At 43.4% G+C, this 25,000-nt stretch overlaps 1 protein-coding gene across 2 annotated transcripts in view; it reads right to left on the bottom strand.

Moving 5' to 3' along the window:
• Hormad2 (HORMA domain containing 2) overlaps nt 1–8,785 on the bottom strand; it is an 89,591-nt gene extending 80,806 nt beyond the window's left edge. Inside the window, exons 1-2 of one of the 2 annotated variants that reach the window (XM_021211013.1) lie at nt 8,706–8,785; nt 2,796–2,883 (exon numbers count right to left, since the gene is read on the bottom strand). Coding sequence is in view for 1 of the 2 variants with exons in the window: in XM_021211012.1 (XP_021066671.1) it covers nt 2,796–2,846 (51 nt within the window). In the remaining variant the exon portion in view is untranslated. Of the gene's footprint in view, nt 1–2,795; nt 2,884–8,563 lie in introns of both variants that reach the window. The other variant, XM_021211012.1, reaches the window with a different exon arrangement.
• Between the last annotated feature and the right edge of the window lie 16,215 nt (nt 8,786–25,000).

The following is a 25,000-nucleotide window of genomic DNA, read 5'->3' as shown; positions in this document are numbered from 1 at the left end:
CCTTGGGCTATACAGTGTACATCTAAAAGGTAAACAGAAAATTTGGGATTTTGAACATATGGATCCTGAGAAATTAAAAGTTTCTTTGACTAACTGGGTAATAGCTGACACAGAATGCATGTAATAACTCTCCGAAAACATTCCAAAAATAATGCATGAATAACTCACTTATAAAGCTAAATAACTTGAAGGTATAGCGACATTACAGGCACTAACAGGCTATAGTAACAAGGACCAACAGCTGGAAAAGGAATTTTCTCCTTAGCTCGGTTAGTCTATCAGGTAAAATGTTCCTGGAGATGCTGTTGTAAATATCTAATATATGAAAACATCACAGCTTGAAAATAGCAAGCATTGTCATGTCTTGGTAGTAAAGCATGCTGCTGTGACACGTTAGCTCTTGTGCGACCTGAGCTGCACACTTTACTTCTCCAAGATTTACTTTCTTCTTCTTCTTCATTTTGAGACAGGGTTTCTCTGTCCAGCCCTAGCTGTCCTGGAACTCACTCCATAGACCAGGGCTGGGTTGAACTCAAAGATCTGCCTGACTCTGCCTCCCAAAGAGATTAAAGATGTACATCACCACCAGCCTGCTCAGTTTCTTCCTTATTGAGAATTTTAACTGAAATAATAATGCCCTTGGCACAATGCCTGGCACATAGTTAAATGCTGAATAAATACTGAGTTCTATACTTATTATTGATAGGTTATTTCTCTGCCAGTGAGTCAGTTCAAACCAGATTAGACTGTATTGAAGACAGGTTTGTTGAGAATCTGTTCTCCTGTGGGCAACCTCACTGCCCAAAAGAGGAGGCCAAGGAAGCCACCATGGTGGGGAAGAGGAAGAGAAAGGGCTCAATACAGAGAGGAGAGGGAGGGAGAGAAGAGAGAGAAGGAGAAGGAGTAAAGAAAGAGAGGGTGAAATGTCTGGATTATATAGGGAAGAGACTATTTAGGGCAGCCTAGCCCCAGGGCTGGAAAGTTCAGAACTGGGGGCAGAGTATGCAAGGTAGGGACTGAGGATTGATGGGAGAACCTGGAGGGCAGGTCTGCTTTGATATCCACCTCAGTGCCTTGTCCCAGGTCCAAAACCAAACAATTATTATTGTTTTTAGTATCGGATAATGGAACCTCACTGTCACATGAAATTTACTGGGAAAAGCAGTTCATGTAACTCAAACAACAAAGACCTGGTTGAACCAAAAAGTCAATTTGTTCATTTACAGTGAGAAAAATGGCAACCATGCTTCACACCCTCCCACTCAACCCCAGGGAAGAGCACTCCCTTAGGAAACTGGATGAGATTTGGCTTGAGAAGTAAGGAGGGACAAAGCCAGAGAAGTCACTGCTTGCTTGATGCCCAATTTCTCCTTCAACTTCAGACTTCTCTTTCTCTCTCTGCTACAATTTAACACCCCTAAAACAAACCCATACTTACTCTTCTAAACAAACAAACCTTCTGACCTGGCACTGGCTACAAAATAAAGCATCAACTCTTTAGCCTGGCTTCTAAGAACCAAATTAATCTGTTCCCCAAATTCCTATTCCAGTTTGTTTTCTCCTCCTGGCCAACATGACAGCTTTACTACAGAAAGAGCAGCTTCCCCTAAAACATACCATGCTTATTTCTTATCCTGAGCCAAGATATAGGCTAGGTTTCCTCAAGAAATGTTCTCTCCTCTATGAGCCTTTTCATCATTTCAAATTATACAAAGATCCTAAGTTGCTACAATTTGAATTACTATAATCCTTTGTAGGTTGAGAGGTAGAGACAGTTTCTTCATCTAGTTCAGGGTGACCTGGAACCCACTATGGAGTCCAACTGGTCTCAAGCATGGAACAATTCTCCTGGTCTCACTCTTTTCACGTGTATGTAAATATAGGTACATTGACTTAGTTACCATAAATCTTATTTTTCTTAATATGATTAACAAAGAAGATAAAGATCATCATTTGTATTTTCTCATAAAACAACATGTTATTACACATATATACTGAATCTAAATAACTATATATGATGCATTAATGACTATTTTGGGATTTATTGATATAGCCTGGGTGAATCCAAAAAAGTTTCCTGTCCTGACATACTGTAGCTTGTTATGTCTGGATCTTAAATATCCCCTGAAGTTGAAGGCACAGTCACCAACCTGCTGTGATACTGGGAGACGGCAGAACCTTTAAGAGACAGAATCTAGTGGAATGACACTAGGTTGTTGAGTGTCTCCTCCCCACCCCCACTCCTGGTCTTGACCACTGTGGTGGGCCGCCGCACTGCTCTACTACATGTTTTCCCTGCATGTCTCCATGGTGTTCTGCCTTGATACTGAGTCAAAAACAATAGAAGCAACTTCTGAAACTGTGAGCCAAAATAAATCCTCCTTCCTTTTAAGTTTATTATCTCATATATTTTGTCCTCCCCACAGGAAGTGACTAATACATTCTTTCCCAGACTCCCGGCATCAAAGCTTCTTTCAGATCTCTCCTCTCTGGTTTTGAAAACTACAAGTTTCCTAATTGCTTCAGGAAGTACACAGTTAACAAAGACCCTTCTCTTTAAACGTCGTTTTGTTTCTGATTTCTTTTACTCTAGTAAACAGGAAAAGCACCCAGTACATAACTTCATAATTGGTCTTGATTTTTTGAATATCCCCCGTCCACTAGGCATTAAAATGTAGAAATACTTTCCCAGAGTATTATGTGCCAATTACCTGATAAAACTGCTGCTGAAGAAATTTTAAATTAAGTAACTCACTAAATGGTCATTGAATTCCTGTTTAATTCTTAACAAATACCTTAGATGCCTTCAGTGTTCTGGTGGTGTGAGAGAGCTGCGCAGTAGCCATCGTGAAAATGAATCAGGATTCTTTCAACAATTCCAACCTGTCAAAAAAAAAATTAGAGATTTTCCCTAACATAATACTTACTATCTTGTCTTTCCAAAGATGGAAGTGAACTCTAAAACCAAAAATTAAAATCAAGTACAGTTAAGTATAGGCAATTTCTTAGACTGTCCTGTTACAATAAAATTTTACCAAGCTTAATTTTGAAAATACAAAGGGAAAACAGAGCTATCAAAATTACAAAAATGAATCTGAATTAGAAAAATTCTTATTTTGAATTTTCCAAATGAGAGCTGTTTAAGTTAACTGTAGTTTTGGTAGCTAATTTTAATAACCATTTGAATTTTCACTATAAGCTTTTACTAAGTCTGGCAGAAATTCTCTGCATTAAATTTCAACAACTCAATAAAAATCATAAAATAATTTATTCATTCATAAACACATTCTCAGAAGAAAATTAAGTTATAAGTCTTCTAAGCCCTCAACAATGTATCCATTCATCTTTGTTGTGCCCTCACAGAGGAACTGTCTTCTTGTGTTCAGCAGGGCTCAAAACATTTTTTTAGGTTAACTTCAGATTTGTTTACAAACTCAAAACCTACTCCAAAAAAGAAAATAATAAGCGCTAGTGAAGAGATGGAGAATTAAAATCCTCTTCACTGCTGACTGGAATGTAAAACAGCCCAGCCATCGTGGAAAGCAGTATGCAGTCCCTCGAATTTCTAAACAATTACACCAGTATCCAGCATTTCCACTTCTAAGTGTACAGCCAAAAGAAATAAACGGGGAGGAAGGAGCAGGGAGGGCCTCCAACATGTGTACATCCACAGGCACGGCGGCAATCTTCCTCACAGTCAAAGGCGGAGACAGACAAACGGACAAACAGCCAGGGGTAGTGGCATGCACTGGATGCCCACCTACAGTGCAAGCTGGGCAATCATCTGAGTGCAGGAGTCTGTCAGCCTAGACTAGACCCCATCTCAAAAAAAAAAAAAAAAAAAAAAAGAGCAGATGAATGGATGTGTTTGTGATATTTAAGGGCTACTCAACCTTTAGAAAAGGATGCAATTGTGGTAACATGCCACAACTTAAATGAACCTTGCAAGCCCAATTCTGAGTTAAAATTAGACAAAGCCAGATACAGAAGGACAGATGCATGTGCTTACATATGAGTGCCTATATATAAGCAAACATATACAGACAAAAGTAGGAGAGAGGTTATCTGGACTCGGGTAGGGATAGAAGAAATGGCAGTTTACTAGGAGAGTTCCTGTTCATGACGATGAGATGTTTTGGAAACTGTAAGTGGGTAGCAATTGTCACCTGACAGCTGAGCAAGACTAGACTAAACATGGAGAATGGCTGACATGATCAGTCCCCCAGTATGGACATAGATCACAATGAAGAACACAATGGAGTTGGGGAAATCTACAACTATACTGCCAAGTCTGGGAAAACATTTTTTAAAAGTCTAAAGGTTAGGAATCAAAAGTGTACTATTCACCCTTTTTTGCTTTGGTGGAATTTTTTTTAAAGTAAATCTTCCATTTTCTTTCTGAAAGCCTTAATTTTATTTCAATCGGGGGCCTTACTTGTAATAACCTGTTTAAAGAAAGTCCATTCTGGCTCACCCAGGGCAATCTGTTACCTGTTATATTAGCAATTAAGGCAAGATTCTGGAATATTTTTGCAAATAAGAGGTTAGAATTATTTGGAGACATTGCCACAAGGTGGTGATAGAGACTATAAACAGATACTATTGAATTTCTCTTAGATTATTTCTTCAAGCAGCACTAGGGGACACTAATACAATATTTCTACAGGAGACTGAGATCCACCTAGTGGTCCTTGAGTAGTCTTTAGATGCTGTTTTCTTTTAGAGTGTAACTGCTGAGTCTGACTCAGAGCATCTCCTTTATAGTGTAAGAAATAAGGAAGGAGAAGAGAGGTAGCGATAAGGGTTTAAGTCCCAGTTCTAACCATTAGAACATAACCTCCTACTGGAGAAGCAGTAAATGGAAAGAATCATGGTTTTTAAATCACTTTTTATATTGGTAGGATTTTAGCCAAACTTTTTACAATCATAAGATATTTCCAATGGCATCTGCCCATTAGACCACCACGTACAGGTTGGCACCTGCAATTTTAGAATATATGGATGACCCAGATGAAATTTATAGTACTGAAAAACAGTTCTACCAGGGCTGTTGCATCTGAGAAGGGATTAAAAAATATTTATAAAACAAGTAAAATTAAATTTTATGCAACACAAATGGATATGTAAGAAAAATCAGCCAACAATGCAATCTAGCAAAAATAGGCTTTGTAATTATGAAATCTGGGTTCAAATTTGGATTCTATTACCTAGCAGTTGTATAACTCTGGTTAAATTAATTCCTCTGAAATTTGGTTTCTGTTTTTGTAACCATAAATACAGACCCAACTTTCAGGTCTTGCTCACTGTACACCCGGAATAGTAACATAGGCCAGGGTTTAAACACGTGAACTTTCTGAAACAAAACTGCCTAAGATCCCATCCCAGTGTGCAGTTCACTATATAACCTTGGACAAGATGTGGGCCTCAGTTTCTCCGTCTGTGCAGTGTAGCAATGTAACAGTGTCTACTTCACAGTTATCTCATGATTGAATTTATTAAACTAATATGGTACTTAGAACAGTTTTTGATATACACGCCATTAAATGTAAGAACGTATGTTTGCTTTCAAAACAAAGCACCTGCATATCAGTCTTCCTCTCCTGGTGTTTCCCAGCCTCGGCTTCCCCTCCCACCGTCCTCCAGCTTTTTCTTCCTGCCTCTTTTCCTCCTGCCTTCTTGGGATTCCTCAAGTTTCTGTCCTAGTAGTCTTCTGTTGTTTGTTTGTTTGTTTGTTTCTGCCCTAGTATTCTCCTGTTATTTATTTATTTGTTTGTTTGTTTGACGGGTTTTTCTGTGTAGTCCTGGCTGTCCTGGAACTCACTCTGTTGACTAAGCTGGCCTTGAATTCGCAGAGATTGCCCTGCCTCTGCCCCCTGAGTGCTGGGACACAAGGTATCTACCACCACTGCTCAACATTTTTTAAACTTCTAAACATAGCCACTGACCAAACAAATATACTCCCATTATTTCAATTACTATTTCTAGTCTAATGATTTTTGTGTGTATATTCCCAGCCCAGGTCATTCTCATGAGTTACTGATCTACAATTCTGCCTATTAGACAATTCCCACTTTGATGGTCTTAGCATGTCCAAATGCAAATTCTTTCCCCTCAAACCCTCTGTTTCCTAGTAAATGACATCATCAAGTACTTAAATCACTCAGTCTGAAAATGTATGACTCAACTCTGCCCTATTTCTTTGTTCAGTCAACTGAGTATTTCTCAAATGTGTCAACTGCTCGCTTTCTCCACACTGTTGTCTACTGATACTGGGGTGAGGGGTCTTCTTTCCTTGCTATTGGTGAGGCTGCTTCTGTTGTTTTGATAGAATCTCTCAGCACGGCTCCAGCTTCCTCCAACTTGCTCTATAGTCCAAGCAGCCTTGAACTTGAGAGGATTCTGCTGGCTCCACTTCAGAAGTGCTACCCTAGATCAGATCGGCCTTATCTTCTGCCTGAATCCACCCATCTGACTGTTGTTGTGCTCAGCCATCTCCGTTCTATGTTTCAGCTAGACTTTTCTCATTACAGCCTTAATTGTCTATTATTTCTAAACTGAAGCACTTACATAGCTCCCCAACTACCCTCAGGAAACAAAATCAAAACTCTTTACCATTGTTTCAAGATCTGCCTCATGCCCTCCTAATTTCTTCAATCATTTCCCCTGATATTTCTTTTTTTTTTTTTTGGTTTTTCGAGACAGGGTTTCTCTGTATAGCCCAGGCTGTCCTGCCTCGAACTCAGAAATCCGCCTGCCTCTGCCTCCCAAGTGCTGGGATTAAAGGCGTGTGCCACCACGCCCGGCTTTCCCCTGATATTTCTTATGCACCACTCATTTGTACAGCTTTACTCTCTTTTAGCAATATTCTTCTGGTCTGAAACATCTTCTTCTACTTCAAATTACTACCTATCTCCTGGACAGGGTTGTTTTTCAAGAAACAATGCCCTGATTTCTACTACCACCTCTACCAAGTTCAAGTTATGTCCTCATTGCAATACATAGTATATTATATCTATTTTATGTATGTGACTACTTATTGTGAGATAAATTAAGAGTAAAATTATATCTGTTGAGCTTGGTATTTTTGAAGGTTTTTGTTTTTAAGTGCTCCAGCTTCAATGAGAGCCCCTGTCTAAAAAAAGAAAAAAGAAAAGAAAAGAAAAAAAGTAAAGGAGCTGGAGAGATGGCTCAGTGGTTAAGAGCACAGACTGTTCTTCCAGAGGATACACGTTCAATTCCCAGCACCCACGTGGCAGCTCACAACTGTCAACAACACCAGACCCAGTAAATTTGATGCCCTCTTCTGGCCTCAGTAGGTACTAGGCACCCATATACATAAAGCAAAACACCTATACAAGTTAAAAAAAATAATACAAATAAAAACATTTTTAAACACTAAGCAAGCAAAGAAGGTAATAGACACTAACATCTGACCTCCAAATGCACACGCATTTCCAGGTGTATGAAAACACAGATGTGCACAGAGAGAAGTAAAATGTGCTGGGCAGTATGGCGCACACCTTTGGGGCAGCACTCAGGAGGTAGGGGTAGGTAATCTCTGAGTTGGAGGCCTGGACAGCAGGGCTACACAGAAACCTGCCTCAAAAAGCAAAAACAAAACAAAACAAAATGAACAAACAAAACCCATCAAATTTTAATAAAGGAAATTGAAGATGAGCAAGAGAATTTAGTTTGCCAAAGTCCTCCCTGTTAAACCTTTTGCTGAGCATTCGTCAATAAATTATTAGCCTTAGCGGGGCATGGTGGCTCACGCCTTTAATCCCAGCACTTGGGAGGCAGAGGCAGACAGATTTCTGAGTTTGAGACCAGCCTGATCTACAGAGTGAGTTCCAGGACAACCAGGGCTACACAGAGAAACCCTGTCTCAAAAAAAAATAAACGAATAAATAAATAAATAAATAAATAAATAAATAAATTATGAGCCACCATTTTCACAAATTCCATTTGTCCCTGATAATTCTGCTACTTCATGCTTGCTCGGACTAAGCGGTTCCCACTGTATTAATTGGGTATTTGTTCATGCTCTTTGGTTTTTTAAAAAATATATTTCTCATACTAGTTCCATTAATCCATGTATTCAACGTTTACTGTGCAATTTGCACTGTTCCAGGTAAAACACGGGATTACAAAAGTAAAATATGGCCCTTGCCTCAAGAAATGCATGGTCTGATGAAGGAGAAATTAGGCTATCATCCTACTAAAATCTAACACCTTTTGGGGTAAGAACCACGCTTCCCCTTTGCTTCCACTAGGTGAGCAGGTAACGTACGACACAGCCCATCCATGCTCCTATCTGCATGTGTGCGTCTAAATCCGGATGCCACACACGAGGGAAACCGGACTACGCGTCATTCTGGGTCTGGTTTATTTCACTTAATTTAGTGATCTCCAGTTCCAACTTTTAAAAAACGACCTAAATCATTCAGCTATTAAAATGATGGAAATTCAAGGTCTACCAGTCCATTCCTCGCCACCGCATCGCCACCAGCTCTTTGGTGAATGTGTGAAGTTTTTCACCGTCCAGAGTAGGAAACCATGTTACCTGAAGCTTCCGGTCCTCCTTGGCCCTCCGCCACGATTACCCTTCTCCTCAAAGGGCCTTCGTGTTCCACGAAATACTTCCAGATCAACCCAGTCAACTAAAAAGAACAGAAAAGTGTGAACTCGAAGGCCCCAGAACCCACCCGAACGCCTTCCTCCAGCGTGAGGACACGCGACGAGGCCTTCACCTCAGCCTTCACCTCGGGCGAGGCCAACGGCTTTTCCTGGCAAAAGCCCGCCCCTCGGCTTTACGCCTTTCCGGCCAGGGCCACAGGAGTCTCCTCAAGCCTAACTCTAAGGTTTACCCCTCAACAGGCCTTGCCCTACCTCATGAATATGCAAAATAGGGCAGGAGGCAGCCTACCACCTGGGCTGTGGGCGGGGCTTAGTCCACCCGGGCTGTGGGCGGAGCCTGCGTTCTCTTAGTGTAGGGAGCTCCTGGAACCTTCGAGGGACTAAGGACTGTTAGGGGACGCCCAGTTGGGTCACCTACATGACCAGAACTGATTGAGGGGAGGCAGGGTATGGCTGATGGGAACAGTACACCTGATGGGGGTTCTCCAAGATCTGAGGCAGAGCTGGTACCCCTGGCTAGAGCCTGGGAAGGCCTGGACTCAACCAGAGCGCTTTGCAGTCACGGGGGCATCTTTTACCTCTTTCCTAGGCTTGGACCCCCGCTGTAATCTTCTACTGTAATGTTTAATTATGCGGCTAAAACTTGGCTATATCTTTCTTTGTGCTTCGCCTATCTTACCGTTCACCCCCCCCCCGCCTCCTTCCCAGATATCCTTTCGTGTGTGTGTGTGTGTGTGTGTGTGTGTGTGTGTGTGTGTGTGTGTGTGTATACTAAGGAGCTTTCCAGAGCAATCCAAAGTTCCTTTAACAAGAGGGAGACATAGCCAGAGGCAGAGACACCTAGGAGAGTCCAGAGTGGTCCTGATGACCCTGAGTCATGTGAGGAGACGGGGGAGGGTATGAGAAAGGGGAAGCGGGTGCAACGGCCAGGGTAACCCAAATGGTTGGATTATATAGGGAAGTGCACCCCAGCCCCTAGATGGAGAGTTCAGGGTAGGGACAAGGTATGCCAGACAGAAGAGCCCTGGTTGGACTGAGAGATGCTGGAAGAACCTGGTGGCCATGTCTGCGTTAATATGTTAAATAGGCACCACAGACATTTGTGTGGGGTTTGAGACCTAACATAAACTACAATCCAGGTAAAAATAGTTTAGATTTTTTTCAACCTTTGCCGTAGTTAAGTGCCCCTCCCTCCAATCTTGACAATCAAAATGGTTTCTAGACTGCCAGCAGTTCCTCCTTCCAATTAGGTTCTGCTTGGATCCTGTACTTTCCAGAAGTAACTTTTTATTTGGTTTTAAAGGTCCATTCAGAAAAGCAAAAAAAACCAAAAAAACAAAAAACAAAAAAAACAAAGAAGCTGGGCATTGTGGCGCACGCCTTTAATCCCAGCACTTGGAAGGCAGAGGCAGGTGGATTTCTGAATTCAAGGCCAGCCTGGTCTACAAAATGAGTTCCAGGACAGCCAGGGCTACACTGAGAAACCCTGTCACGGAAAAAAAAAAAAAAAAAGGTTTAACTTTACTGGCTGGACCCTCAGACTCCCCTCTATACTGCCTGTCTGTCTGTCTTTTTTCTCCTTTGCTGTAGTAAAGACATCATGACCAAAAGTAACTTAGAGGAAGACAGGGCATATTTTATCATACAGTTTACACGGCATCTTGAAGGGAGGTCAGAAACTCAAGCAGGACAGGACCCTAGAGGCAGGATCTGCAGTAGAGGCTGCAGAAGAATGCTGCTTACTGCCTTGCTCCCTCAGGCCTGTTCAGCTTGCTTTCTTACACAACACAGGACAGCCCATAGTGGGCTGCTCCCTCCCACGTCAAGAAAACGTCCCCACAGACTTGCCCACAGGCCAGTCTAATGGAGGCAATCTCTAGCTGAAGTTCCTTCTTCCCCAGTGACCCTGGCTTCTGTCAATCTGACTAGTACATGCATGCATGCCTGTGTGCCTGCAGACACATGTGCATACATGGCTTCTGTCAATCTGACCAGTGCATGCATGCGTGCCTGTGTGCCTGCAGACACATGTGCATACATGGCTTCTGTCAATCTGACCNTTCTGTCAATCTGACCAGTGCATGCATGCGTGCCTGTGTGCCTGCAGACACATGTGCATACATGGCTTCTGTCAATCTGACCAGTGCATGCATGCATGCCTGTGTGCCTGCAGACACATGTGTATACACTGTCCTAATTGTCATCTGCTTTGCAGTCTGAGCTCAGCCAACCACCACCATGTTCAAAGGCCTTCTCTCTTGCCTTTACACTAATGGCTGTCTAACATATTCACAGAGCTATTTTCTCACGATTTTTTATTCTTCTATCTCTTTCATGGCATTTAATATGGGCTTTATTTCTTTCTAAACCTGCTCTATCTAGAATGGATGTGACCTAAACGAGCTTCATCAGGTCTCCAGATATTCAGTACAGTACCTGGCAAATGGTACCAGATATTCAGTACAGTACCTGGCAAATGGTAGGCACTTGACAAACATTGGTGGGTCAAATGTGCTGGTGTGTGCCTGGAATTCTCAGCCATTAGGGAGGTTGAGACAGGAGGACCTCTCTGAGTAGCTTAGTAAGTTAAGTACGGCCCTGCCAATACATTCATACATACATACATACATACATACATACATACATACATACATACAAGTGAAAAGAGGCATCATGGCTATAGAACTCAGTAGAGCACCTGGCCCAATCACCATGCAGCCCTCAGGTGAATCCTCAATATCCCAGAAATAAATATTAAACACCAGTGAGATGAACTGATCATGTCCCCCCCTCTTCCTCCTAAGTTTGTTTTCTGTATTTCTCCTCCTTGCCATTTCTGGTTCCCAGTAATTTTTGTTTAAAACATGAAGGATGAATAAGCACCTGTCCTGTAGAGCAAATACACTGTGCCGCCAGACAGAAGAACTGGTAAGGCTGAGTGAGCTCAGGCCCGGGGAATCTCAGAGACTTGAGCACCCTACCCATTTCTGTACCTGCTCTGGAACAGGTAACCATGACAACCCTCTGAGAGGACCATGGTAATCAGTCATGTAGCATAAACACCTAGAGTTCTCCATGCTGATGAGGTATCTAGATAGGCCTCCAGCATACAGCCAAGGAGCTGCCCTTCCTGGCCATTCCTTCCCACAAAGGGCATTTAATCCCTGGTTCACCCTGAATAAATGTATACATTCATACTCACCATCAAAGAAACCAGTATGAACAATCACGGATCATTTCATCACTAAAGGCCGATGTAGGGAAGGCCTTCATCTTACAGAGCCGCTTCCAAATCTCCCTGGGAAGGCCTTCTCTCTTCCAACCCTTCCATACTCTCAGTTCTTACTCAGAACCGAACCAGAAGAACCACCTGCCTTTCCTCCTCCTCTTCTTCCTCCTCCTCCTCCTCCTCTTCTTCTCCTCCTTCTACTACTCTTCCTCTTCCCCCTCCTCCTCCTCCTCCTCCTCCTCCCACTCCTCCTCTTCTCCTCCTCCTCTTCCTCCTCCTCCTCCTCCTCCTTCCCTCCTCCTCCTCCTTCTCCTCCTCTTCCTCCTTCTTCTTCTTTCCTTTTCCTTCAGTAATGAAAACTAGAAATTGTCTCCTCCAGAGCAGAGCATCATCTTGGGAGGTGAGTGTGCCTTGCTTTAGCAATTTATTTATTTTTTGAAACATCCTCATTGTCAGAATTTTTCTCTTTGTCAGAAATTGGCAGTTGTTAAAGTTCTGATGGCTGGGGGGCTGGAGAGATGGCTCAGAGGGTAAGAGCACTGTCTGCTCTTCCAGAGGTCCTAAGTTCAATTCCTAGCATCCACGTGGTGGCTCATAACCATCTCTAATGAGATATGATGCCCTCTCCTGGTGTGTCTGAAGACATCTTACAGCTACAGTGACCTCATATATATAAGAATAAATTTTTAAAATCTTAAAAAAAAAAAAAAGTTCTGACGGCTGGGAGCTGGAGAGATGACTCAGAGGTTAAGAGCACTGACTGCTCTTCCAGAGGTCCTGAGTTCAATCCCCAGCAACCACATGGTGGCTCATAACCATCTGTGATGGGATCCAATGCCCTCTTCTGGTGTCTGAAGACAGTGACAGTGCACTCATATACAATAAATAATTTTTTTTTAAAGTTCTGGGCTGGGCGTGGTGGCGCACGGCTTTAATCCCAGCACTCGGGAGGCAGAGGCAGGCAGATTTCTGAGTTCAAGGCCAGCCTGGTCTACAAAGTGAGTTTCAGGACAGCCAGGGCTACACAGAGAAACGCTGTCTCGAAAATCCAAAAAAAGAAAAAAAAGAAAAAGAAAAAAAAAAGTTCTGACAGCTGGAAGTTAAATGGCACATGGGACAGATGAAAAAAGGAGGGGGCTATTGGAGAGGGCTTCACAGCCCAACCTTTCTCTCTTTAGAAACATTGGCATCATTGTCTCTCAGTCCCTAGTTAGAACCTGGCCCCAGGTCTGCTGTGGAGTTTCTCCTTCCCCGTTAGAAGGAATTTGCTGTATCTCTGCTCGGCTCCATCTCCTTGTCTACAGACATCTTCTGGTTAGCAGACTCATGTGAACTCTTAGAATCTTTCTCCCAAAGCATGTTATGGCATACTGCATCACAGGACAAGCAGGAGCTACCTATTTAGACTGCCTGAAGCTTTGCACATTACATGCAGTTTAATCTTGGGAATCATTTGAGGGTCCAAAATAGACATCATATTGAAAATAAAGTGTACTCCAAAGAGGACATCTCTAGAGGCTCCGTCTCCTCTACATACACAAATGATACCAAATGTGGAGAGTGGAGGTTAGCCGCCAGATAGGCAGGGTGAGGGTGGTAATTTGTTTCCAGCCTTTATTAGGTCTCCTGAAACAGCACAGCCTTCAGTCCTGCCGCTGGCACTGTGGTGTGCATGTCCTTCGCACTCTGGTTGGCTGTGGAGATCTGGGAGACAATGACTCAGACCCTGGCATGTTTATAGATTAGTGAGAAAGGGGGAGCTACAACCACGTTAGAAACAGAAAATAGTTTGCAAATAGCAATGGGGTAGAAGTGTAGGACAGTGAGCAAAGAAGGAAAAGGGTCCATATCGGCTATCCAAACGGCTTCACTGAGAGGAGGCCTTTTAGAAGGAGAGCGTGTGTATAATTCCCTTGATCTGCTCTTTGGCAATGGCTTAATCACTTCAAATCAGGACCAGCAGACATCCGACCCACCACAGGAGAGCCAGGAGTGAAAAGATGGTGTGAGTTCCTTTCTTTTCAGTGTGGAGAGCAAGGTGTTCCTGAGCACTAAGTGTTACCTGTGACGTCCCAGGCACCTCAGTCACGGTTAAGAGCAGAGCTGAGTGGATCAAGTTCACTGCCATCTTTGTTTTCTTCCTTAAACTGAATGTGGCCCTTTTGTGCTTCCTGTATGCCTTCAAGTCCTCTCATTTCTATGTTAGGATGCTATTTTATTTTTTATTTTATTTTGGTTTCCAAGGATCATTCAATTAGATTATGGGTTGGACCTTAAATGTTCTCCATATATCAAAAGCTTAGTGGCCAGCCTGTCACACTGTTGGGAGGTGGTAGAACTTCTAGGAGGCAAGGGTAGCTGGAAGGAAGGAAGGTCACTGTGGGGTGGCCTGGGCCTTAGCTTCTCTCTTCAGCTTCTCTGGCAGAATGCGTAGTCCCCTGCTATGGTGCTCTACCTCCCCTTGGGCCCAGAAACAAAAGCGCCAACCAAACAGTTGAAATAGTAAGCCAAAACACATTTGTAAGCTGTTTCTCTCCAGTACTTCAATCATGGATGGAAAATTAAGGTATGTGATTTATAAGGAATCCTTCCTTGGTGCTCAGGGTGGATTGGGAAGCAATTCTGGAGTCCCAGGAGTTTTAGCATCATAGGAAGGAGAAGTCAAATAAATGATTAAGAGAACTCAAGTTCTGAATGAAGCCTGTGTGTGTGTGTGTGTGTGTGTGTGTTTACATATTTATGATTGCCAACTTGGCTGAGCTTCTGAACTTTCATCCTTTGGCAGCTAAAGAGAAGCCAATCAATATGAAACAAACTCCCAACTGTAAAGTCCGAATACAAATCACTGCTCCTTCTGACCCCATCCTGTCAACCTACAAAAATGTGGCTTCCTGTGGAAGTGGAGTATGCTGCGGCCTTCGTGCCCATGCAGAGATGCGTATCACCCCCTGTCCCCTTGGGGCTAATTTTTCTGACTGGTAGAGGATCTCCAAGTGGATTGAGTGCTTCCAGGAAAGCCAGGATTTAATGAGCTGGGACAGGAAGTGACAGGAGCGGTGAGTGACAAGCTGCTTTGCTGATTGCTTCAGTGCCCAGACTAAGAAATGTTGTCAAGGGGGGCATCAAGTCCTCCGGCATCATAGAAAAAACGTTTCGCTACTTAGTTCTGTTTTCTACTGAGTATCAAGTTTTGATGACATATTAAGTGATGTTTCTTCTTCATAATTATCACTTAATAGGGGAAGTTTTAAATAAAGAAATAGTTTTGAAACTGGTTTTCCGTGGTTGGCACTGAGAATGTCTGCACTGGTGATGGAAAATGAAAGTTACCAAAAACCTGATTTCGAATTCCAGTGAGGCCACATTGCAGCCTCAGCCCTCAGAGGTTGTTTTTCTCTCCCCGAGTTCACACTTAACAAGTGATGATTATATTGTAGTCTCTGATTGAGAGGGCCTATAATTTACAACTTAAAATTCTCAAGATCTTAGCACAGACTGAACATAATAGCATAAGAAACACGGATCAGGCTTTTAAAAGATCTTTTCTGATTAAAGAAACAAGCGTCTAGTTCTTTCCTGCCAAGAAGAAGGCTAAGCAGCTAGAAACTGGGAGCACTCACAGGAAAACTACCAACATCACTTCAGAGTGGGAGGAAAGACAGTGATACAGGCAGTGTTGGGGTGTTTGCTGGATAGACACTCTTCTTCCTGGAAAGCTGGATACCCATGGGTGCCCTATTCCTACTGCATGCGTGTGTGTGTGTGTGTGTGTGTGTGTGTGTGTGTGTGTGTGCAAGTGTGTTCGTGTGGGTGCACTTGTGTGCATATGTAGACAAAGGCATTATACATTCCTCAGGAGACATCTACCTTGTTTTTTCAGACAAGGTTTCTTCATTGTTTCCAAGACTTTCTAGTTAGGCCAGGCTGGTTGACCAGCAAGCCCCAGGGATGCACCTGTCCCTGCCTCTCCAGCACTGGAGGTTCAGGCACGCACCACCACACCTGATTTTTTTTTTTAATGTGAACTCTGAAGTTGGAACTGGAGTGCCTGTGTGGCAATCGCCTTCCTGGCTGAGCTATCACACCCTCAGGAGCTGTGCTTTCAAATGTGCCAGGTCCTGTGGTAACTTCGGTTCTGGGAGGACCCCGTATATTAGTCAGGGTTCTCTAGAGTCACAGAACTTGCAGATAGTCTCTATATAGTAAAGGAATTTATTGATGACTTACAGNCTGCAGTCCAAATCCCAACAATGGTTCAGTAGTAGCTGTGAATGGAAGTCCAAGGATCTAGCAGTTGCTGAGTCCCACACCGCAAGAAGGCGAAAGAGCGAGAGCCAGACTCCCTTCTTCCAATGTGCCACCACACCTTTAATCCCAGATGACCTTGGACTCAGAGATCTCCCTGTCTTAATCTTCTGGATTTGATCACCACTGTGTCTCAAGATCTCCATACCAAGATCCAGATCAGAAACTTCTATCTCCCAGCCTCCAGATTAGGTTCACTGGTGAGCCTTCCAATTCTGGATTGTAGTTCATTTCAAATATAGTCAAGTTGACAACCAGGAATAGCCACTACACCCGGCATGGAAGGTTATGCAAGAAGGGGAGAACAGAGGGAGACCTGTACTTTCTAATAACTTATTGATGTCACCCTTTCTTGATGAAGACTGCCTACACATGAGACATGTGAACTGATGTTTTGTTGTTGGAAGAATCTAAATCCAAGTGATTTTCAGGATCATACTCAAGTTAGGTATAATACAATTTATATTTAAAAAGAAATGCGAGGCAGAGGCAGGCGGATTTCTGAGTTCGAGGCCAGCCTGGTCTACAGAGTGAGTTCCAGGACAGCCAGGGCTAAACAGAGAAACCCTGTCTCAAAAAAAACAAAACAAAACAAAACAAAACCAAAAACAAAAAAGAAAGAAAGAAAGAAAGGCTGTAAATGTCTCATTTTGGTTGTTTATTATTGTTTTGTAGGTGGTTGCTTTATTTTTATAGTTCTGAAGATTAAACTTAGCACCTTGTATATTCAAGACAAGCACTTTATCATAGAGCTATTCCTAGGCCGTGTTTACTTCCAGGTTTTACTCTTCGTGCGTGTGCATGTATATGTGTGTGCATGTGTGTGGAAGCCAGAGGTTGAAGTCACATGCCTTTCCCTACTGTTCTTCCCCTTATTTGATGTGGGGTATTCATGCATTTATCTAGACTGGCTGGTAGCAGGCTGCTGGAATGGATCCTTCTGCCTCCAGCTCCTCAGTGCTGGGACCAAAGGTCCATACCACCATACCCAGCTTGTTACGTAGTGTTGAGGATCTGAACTCGGGTCCTCATGCTTGTGCAGAAATGCTCTACCAAGTAAGTCATTGTTCAGCTTTGACTTTCAGGGTTTTTTTTTTTTTAATTTTTTTTAATTTTTTAAAAAAATTTTTTATTTTATTTTATTTTATTTTTTTTAAAAAAGATTCATTCATTTATTATATGTAAGTACACTGTAGCTGTCTTCAGACACTCCAGAAGAGGGCATTAGATTTCGCTACGGATGGTTGTGAGCCACCATATGGTTGACTGGGATTTGAACTCAGGACCTTCGGAAGAGCAGTCGGTGCTCTTAACCACTGAGCCATCTCGCCAGCCCCAACTTTCAGTTTTTTGAGATATAGTTTCATTTAGGTAGTTAGGCTGGCCTTGAACTCACTTGCAGCCCAGGCAGGCTTTGAACTTGTCATTGTCCGGGCTGAACCTCCCATGTAGGTAGAATTAAAGGCTGTACCACCAGGATTAGATTTTATTTTATTTCTTTATTCATCCTAGATTGAAACCATTATCTTTTTGTGTGTAACCTTTTTATTTAAGTATAGTATTCATACATAAACCCATCTCCTCTTTTGCTGTTTTATTGACCAATTTATGATATGCATTGCTTTGAAGTATACAAATCAACGATGTTTGGCTTAGTCACAAACTGTGTAACCATCACTACCTATCCAATTTATAATAATTTCTCTCATCATCTCTAAGAGAAGCCCGGCTTACAGTCACTGCTTACTTCTCAGAGATGTCGGCTCTATACTTGATACAGAGAAATCACAATATGGCTTCCTCTGTCTGGCTTCTTTCATGCAGTCTAATAATTAAAATATAATTTTCACCCTTATTGTAACACATATTCCTTTTGTAACTAATGTTCAGGTATATACAACATTTTGTCTGTATATCCAGTTGGTGGTCGTTTGGGCTGTTTGCACCTTTTTGCTGACCAGAAGACTCCTGCTGTGAACAGACATGTGTGACTTTTTGTGTAGGCAGGTGCTGCCTGAGGTCGGGGTCCTGGGCACTGTGGTAACTTTTGAACTACTTGAGGAGCTCCCGCCCTGGAAAGCACCCAGTCATGGCCCACGGACAGCAGCAACTCCGTTCGTCTGCATATTGCCTTGCTGGTTTCTCTGTCGGTTCTTTGTTATAAATGGTGCTCTGCTGTGTTTCTGGTGTGCCTTCTCATGTGACATGATACTAAAGCATCTTTTAATTCACTTATTGTTTATCTCTGAGAAAAGTTTATGTAACTCCTATGCTCACTTTTAAATTGAGCTACTTTTATTTTTAAAGACTTATTTTACTTACATGAGTGCACTGTAGCTGTCTTCAGACACACCAGAAAAGGGCATCAGATCCCATTACAGATGGTCAGGAGCCACCATGTGCTTTCTGGGTATTGAACTCAGGACTCTAGAAGAGCAGTCATTGCTCTTGACCACTGAACCATCTCTCCAGCCCTTGAGTTACTTTTTAATTGCTGCATTGTAGGAGTTATGTCACCAGGCATGGTGGCGCATGCCTTTAGTCCCAGCACTTGTGAGGCAGAGGCAGGCAGATTTCTGAGTTCGAGGTCAGCCTGGTCTACAGAGAGTTCCCGGATAGGCAGGGTTACACAAAAAACCCCTGTTTTTAAAAAAAAAAAAAAAAAAAAAAAAAAAAAAAAAAGTTCTGTCTGGGTACAAGCCTGTTAGCCTGTTATTGCATGTTTTTTAAATATTCCACTCTTTGGGCCGTCTTTACTAACTTGATGGTGTTCTCTGAAGCCTAAAAGGTTTTAATTTTTTTCTGCACTGATTGAACCCAGGGCTCCCACCCGAGGCCAGGTGAGTACACTCCTAGTCTACAAAGTTGCTCTTCTAGTGAGGCCCTCACGTTACCCCCTCTTCGGACCGACTGGCGTCTGGACATGCGCTTGTGGGGCCTTCCTTAAGTCTGATGAGTTGCTTTTCTCTTGCTGTCTTAAAAAATTCTCGAGTTATCTTTGAATTTTACTTTTTTTTTTTTTTTTTTGGTTTTTTGAGACAGGGTTTCTCTGTATAGCTCTGGCTGTCCTGGAACGAATTTTACATTATTAACTATGCATTTGTGCCAGGGCAGGGGGAGGGGTGCCTGCCACAGTGTGTGTGTGTGTGTGTGTGTGTGTGTGTGTGTGTGTGTGTAGACCAGGGAACAATTCACAGGAATCAGTCTTCTCCATCCACCACGTGGGACCCAGGGTAGAAGTCAGGTCTTAGACATCCCAGGAAATGCCCAAAGCCTCTTCAGCAGCCAGACTTTTGATAGGGTGTGTGTGTGTGTGTGTGTGTGTGTGTGTGTGTGTGTGTGTGTAGTAGGTTTGTCCTACTTGGAATCCTTTAAGTGTTCTTGAATTCTAGTGAGATCCCTTCTCTGATGACGTGATGTCACAGGTCATAGGCCATTGTGTATTAGATGCATTATCTGGGCCCAAATTGCATCTATTGCTCTATTTGATCACACTCTGTAATCTTCAGAAGCTGTCTTTATGCCTCTTCACTTTCTCTTCGCTCCGTGGTCTTCACTGTCTACCTACCTAGATTTAGAATCAACGAGAAAAGCTGGGTGTGGTGATACATGCTCATGATTCCAGCACTCACGGGAGATGGGAGTAAAGTCCCACCTCAAAGCCAGCCTAGCCTTTATAGCAAGTTTTAGGCTAGCCAGGGCTGCACAGTGAAAGTCTGTCTTTAAAAAGGATACCTAGAAGATAGGGCGTGGCTCTGGTTGTGCCTGAAGGAATCTCCAGAGAAGATTAACTGTAAGAGAAAGCTCCTGAAGGGAGAAGATGCCTTCCGTGGGCAAGAGAGTCAGGAGAGTGCCAGGGTTCCTGGTGTCTTTCCATGGTGGCCTAAGAACTGCTGTGCTCCACCGTGCCTTCCCGGACGCGATAGACTAGGTTTTCCGAAAGCATGCCCAAAGTAACGCTAAGCGTTTCTGTCGGGTGTTTCGGTCACAGCAATGAGAAGCGATATACTTCTCTTTGTCCATCCCCAGTGACTTGCCTGGCGAGCACAGCTTGGTGGACTCTGCCGCCAAACCTATCCAGCGCAGCCTTCACTTCAGTTCTTGTATCTGTCAGCTTCGGGATGCTGTCAGATTCCTTTTGTTGATATTTCTCAGTTGCTCTTTCCTTGTTACCCGTACTTCCTCCAGTTGGCTCTGTTCTCCTGTAGCTCATTGAGTGCTCTTCAAACAAGACTGTTGGGTTGTTTGTCCGATCTCTTAAGATTTATCTGAGAGTCCTTTGGACCACGTGTCCCTGACTTCCGTACGGATTATCCTGCTGGAGCATGAGCAATTGAAGTACTTTGCCTTGTCTGTCTTCGCAGATGTCCACAGTCAACCCAGCTGGAGAGTCTTTGTGCCTCTCAACTCCCACTTTTTCTGGAGCTGCATCAGTCTGGGCTTAAGCGGCTCTGTTGTGGAAGGGTCTCCAAATTCGGGCTTCTTGCTTCCCCTTGTGTCTGCACACAGTGCTGCAGCTAGCTGCGTAGGTCTGATGAGCACAGAGCCGCCCAGCATCTCTTGCGGCTTTTTAAGTGCTCCTGAGTTTACCCCCTTACACTTAGAATCAGACAAAATAAAATCAATCTTTGGGAAGGCCCCCAGAAAGCCAGCGGGTTGGGCATACGTTCCATTCTTTCCTTCCAAAAGAAGAAACAAGAACTGGGCACTTTTCCTGGTCACATGGGCTGTCTGGCTCATAGGAAGACTGTCGTACATGGAAGCAAGAGAGACTTACTTACCTATGTGAGTTCAGCTGCTCTTGCCAGAATGCTTTGCTGGGTTCAGTGACTTTCAGTTAGTTTTTGGAGTTTTTATTAAAGCTTTCTGGACTGTATACTGTGATATGGTCAGTCTGCTGCTTTCTACTCTACAATCTTGCCATCCTCGATCTAGATCCTTAACTTTTGGAGTTGTGGTTTACTGATAATATGGTGAAAGCTGTGAAATTCCTACCTACAAAAAATGCACATAGACAAAACGTGAGATATAAGCCAGGTGTGGCGGCTTGTGCCTGAGCTCCCACACAGGCAGGAGGATCAGGATTTTCAAGGCCAGCCTCAGCTACATAGTAAATTGGAGATCAACTTGAGATAAATAAGATTTCCCCACCCGGTGTGTGTGTGTGTGTGTGTGTGTGTGTGTGTGTGTGTGTGTAAGAGAGAGAGGGGGAAAGAGACACAGAGAGACAGAGTCAGAGACACAGAGACAGGCTAGAGAAACAGAACGAGAAAAGAGACAGAGAATAAGGAGTATATTTCTAAGCATGTAGTGATTTAGAAACCCTGATAGTCTGCACAGTGAAGAGTTAAACCAGCAGGTTCGAGGTACTCAGACTACATATTCAGACAAGGACTAGCCCTTCACCAGCACTGGGCATAGCCTCTGGAACATCCTGCCAGGGGCCTTTATCTGCCTAGGCCACGGGCCCCCTGATACACATTTGTTCCCAGGAGTTATGCTGACATTGAGTCCTACAGTGGTCATTTAATAAAGATTCTTCCCTACCGTATGAACTTCGATTAAAACCCTGGACTCTGAGGCTCGAGAAGCTTCCTACTGAGCGGCGCTTTGTAGATCCTTGCTGAGAGAATTATGTACTCTCCCTGGGACCGGCAGCGGACCGCTGGAGACTTGTGTCTGATTCCTTCTGGACTTTGCCCGTGCACCTTTCTCCTTTATTATCTTCAACTCTACCTCTTCGTGGTGATATACTTTAATGTGAACAGAGCAACATTTTCTGAGCCCCAGTAGCAAATTACCTTATCTTGGGGACCGTTTACACTCTAAGTCGTGTACGCTGAGGTGGCCCCCTGCCAGGCCCTCTGCTGTGCGCGACCTCCCTGTCATTCAGCACTTGCAGCGTATGTGTATATATATAAGCTGATGCTAAGAGAACATTACTGTCTACACGCTGTAAAAGTCCAGGGATTCTAATGTGAACAGACTGAGACCTTGGTATCAATCTCCCCAGATTTCTAATCTATGTGGTAGAACTCTGCTTATGGGCATCCTAGCCTCCTTGTTGCGTCCAGATTTTTTTTTTTTTTCTCACTCAGACAAAGTTCTACTAGAGCCCCTCCCCCTTTGCCTGGGGCGGGGCACACTCCAAGGCCAGTAGTGGTTGCCAAGGCAGAGCCCAGTGCTGGACCTTACTGCCAGCACTTTCCGTGGCGACTGAGTGCCTCAAAGCTGGACTCGTGCCTTTGAACTTGGAAACAGAACAGCAACTCGAGCGCAGGCTTCTTCTCACGTTGCTTGTGATTTCACGAAGAAATCTGCTTGTATCATAAGTTTTAGCATCTTTCCCCTATTGAGTGCATGATTTATTTTTTCTTTACTTACCACCTCAAGAGCCTTCACCTTTCACCTATAGGAAGTTATTTACCGACCCCCGCCCCTACTTTCTCAACCTCTGTCTCTCTCAGCCTCTCTCTGGACATTACTCAACAGAATCAGTAGTGATCTGGTTTCTTCTACTCTGGTTTTGGAATTACATGGCACCCGCGCTTTTGTGCCAGGGTCTCACTCTGTAGCCCAGGATGTCCTGGAATTCACCATGTGTAGCCCACACTCAAATTCCCAGCAGCCCTCTTGCCTGACTCTCTAATCACAGGCCACACTGCCCGGCTTTTCACAGTTGCTTCTTCCCAGTCTTCGACTTGTGTTCTCATTTTTCTGACAAGGTCTCTTGCTAAGCCGTTTCTAGTTTTGAGTAAGAACATTTTACACTTCCAGCTCTTGGTTTGGTCACATTGTTCCAAGGGAAGGGCCGGAGGCAGGACGCAGCTTCTACAGATGGATATCCAGCATGAGCTGTTAAAAAGTCTCTCCTTCTTCCACTGACTTCTATCAGCGCCTTTGTAGAAAACTTACTGCCTCTGTGTGTGTGAGTCATTTTTGGCCTCTGTAGTTTTATTACTCTGTATGTCTGTCTTTATGCCTTTTCTGATTTTGATTTCCATAGTTTTACAAGTAAGTCGAAAATGTATAGTTTAGTTTCTCCGATTTTGTTCTCCTTCTTCCAGGTTGCTTTGGTGTCGATCATTTTAGAATCAACTTGTCATTCTCTGCAAAGTTCCCTGCTGGGATTTTGACTGGGTTTGTATTGAGTCTTTAGATCAATTGGGGCAGTTTAATATCTTAACAGTTCAAGCCTTTTAATCCACGAGCATGGATTATCTCTCCGTGTATTTAGGTCGTCCGTCTTCAGTCCCGCTCAGCAGGGTTTTGTAGTTTGTGTTGTGTGGGTCTTGTGATGATTTGTTTAATTAATCCCTAGATGCTAACTTTATGTTGGCCAGTACTGCTAACACCAATATCCTTTCATTTCAACTTGTAGCCATTCTTTTGTGGTATAGTGAAGTCCAATAGATTTTGAATTTTTATGCACTTTGTATGCTTGGAGACCAATGACCTCTGAATATTCTAGAGTGACCAAAAGTTCTCATTTTCTTTCTTTGGACTCTGTGGTCCTTCAATTTCACATTCATAGTGTCTGTCCTCTTTATTTCAACAAGCACAAAGACATCATACAACGCTTAATATTTGACACGAAAAAGCTCTGTGTTATAAGTACAGTTATTATCTCAATTTAGAGAACAATGGATTAATTACCAGAGCCCCACAGATAATAAATGCCTAGGACTGGGAATTGATTCTGGTGTCTGGCTTTTGAGCCCATGCATGACATCAGGAGTCCTGAGACCTTTTGGTATTTGGACATCTTCATAGTCTTAACAATGACTGAACCGATGTGTGCACAGAGAGAGGTTGTGCGGCTGCAAGATGCTGATTAAGAAATTGTGGTGCACCAAGCGTGGTGGCACACGCCTTTAATCCCAGCGCTTGGGAGGCAGAGGCAGGCGGATTTCTGAGTTCGAGACCAGCCTGGTCTACATAGTGAGTTCCAGGACAGCCAGGGCTATACAGAGAAACCCTGTCTCAAAAAAAAAAAAAAAAAAAAAAAAAGAAAGAAAGAAAGGAAAAGAAAAAAGAAATTGTGGTGGACTTACCCACCAGATTTCTGTTTGCCATAAAGCTCCAGAGTAAAATGAGCCCAGAGGCACTCAGATGTGCCGTCCTCCAGAGGCCAACTCTGAGATGTGCCGTCCTCCCTGATAATCCATGAAGCATATGTCCCAGCTATTCCAGCAGAAGCCTGAAACTGGGTAGTTTTGAATGCTAGTAGAACTCAGTCTTTGAGCCTTGAATTTTTTATCTTTTCCTAGAAGAGCAATCAATATACAGTGCAGGGTTCTGTTGAGAGGCTGGGCAGAGCACTGAACCCCGCCTCCAGTCAGTCTTGTGACCACAGCAGTAACCAGCCAGTGTGAGGTGCAGCTAAACTCCTTCCTTTGGTAGCATCAGCGTATTGAACACATTTTTGACTTGGGACATTTCCATCTCACTATGTGTTTATCAGCTCCATTGTGAGCTAAGGAGCATCTGCACTATACCTGTACTATATGCCCTGCAGTGTCGCCAGAGGGGTGCCGAACTCCAGCCTTCTGTGGTTTATGCTGTTCCTGTGCTCTGAGGCCAGGCCAATAAGCAGTAAGTTGCACAGTGTAAATACTCTTACAAAGGGAGATTCATGCAGAATGCAGAGGGGGCTGGACCAGTAGCTCAACGCTAGAGCACTCACCTAGTGTGCATGAGATCCTGGGTCCAGGTCCCAGCACCACAAAACAAACAAACAAAGTAAAAATGGAATAGAATGGTGTGAGATCCTATCACATTGATCTAAACAGTATTAAAAGTGGAAAATTTTAAAGTTATTAATTGTTT

The sequence above is a fragment of the Mus pahari genome, chromosome 13, assembly GCF_900095145.1.
Source record: "Mus pahari chromosome 13, PAHARI_EIJ_v1.1, whole genome shotgun sequence".
Classification (NCBI taxonomy): domain Eukaryota; kingdom Metazoa; phylum Chordata; class Mammalia; order Rodentia; family Muridae; genus Mus; species Mus pahari.
Note: the sequence above shows the minus strand (reverse complement) of the source record. Positions and strands in the feature narration are given on the sequence as shown.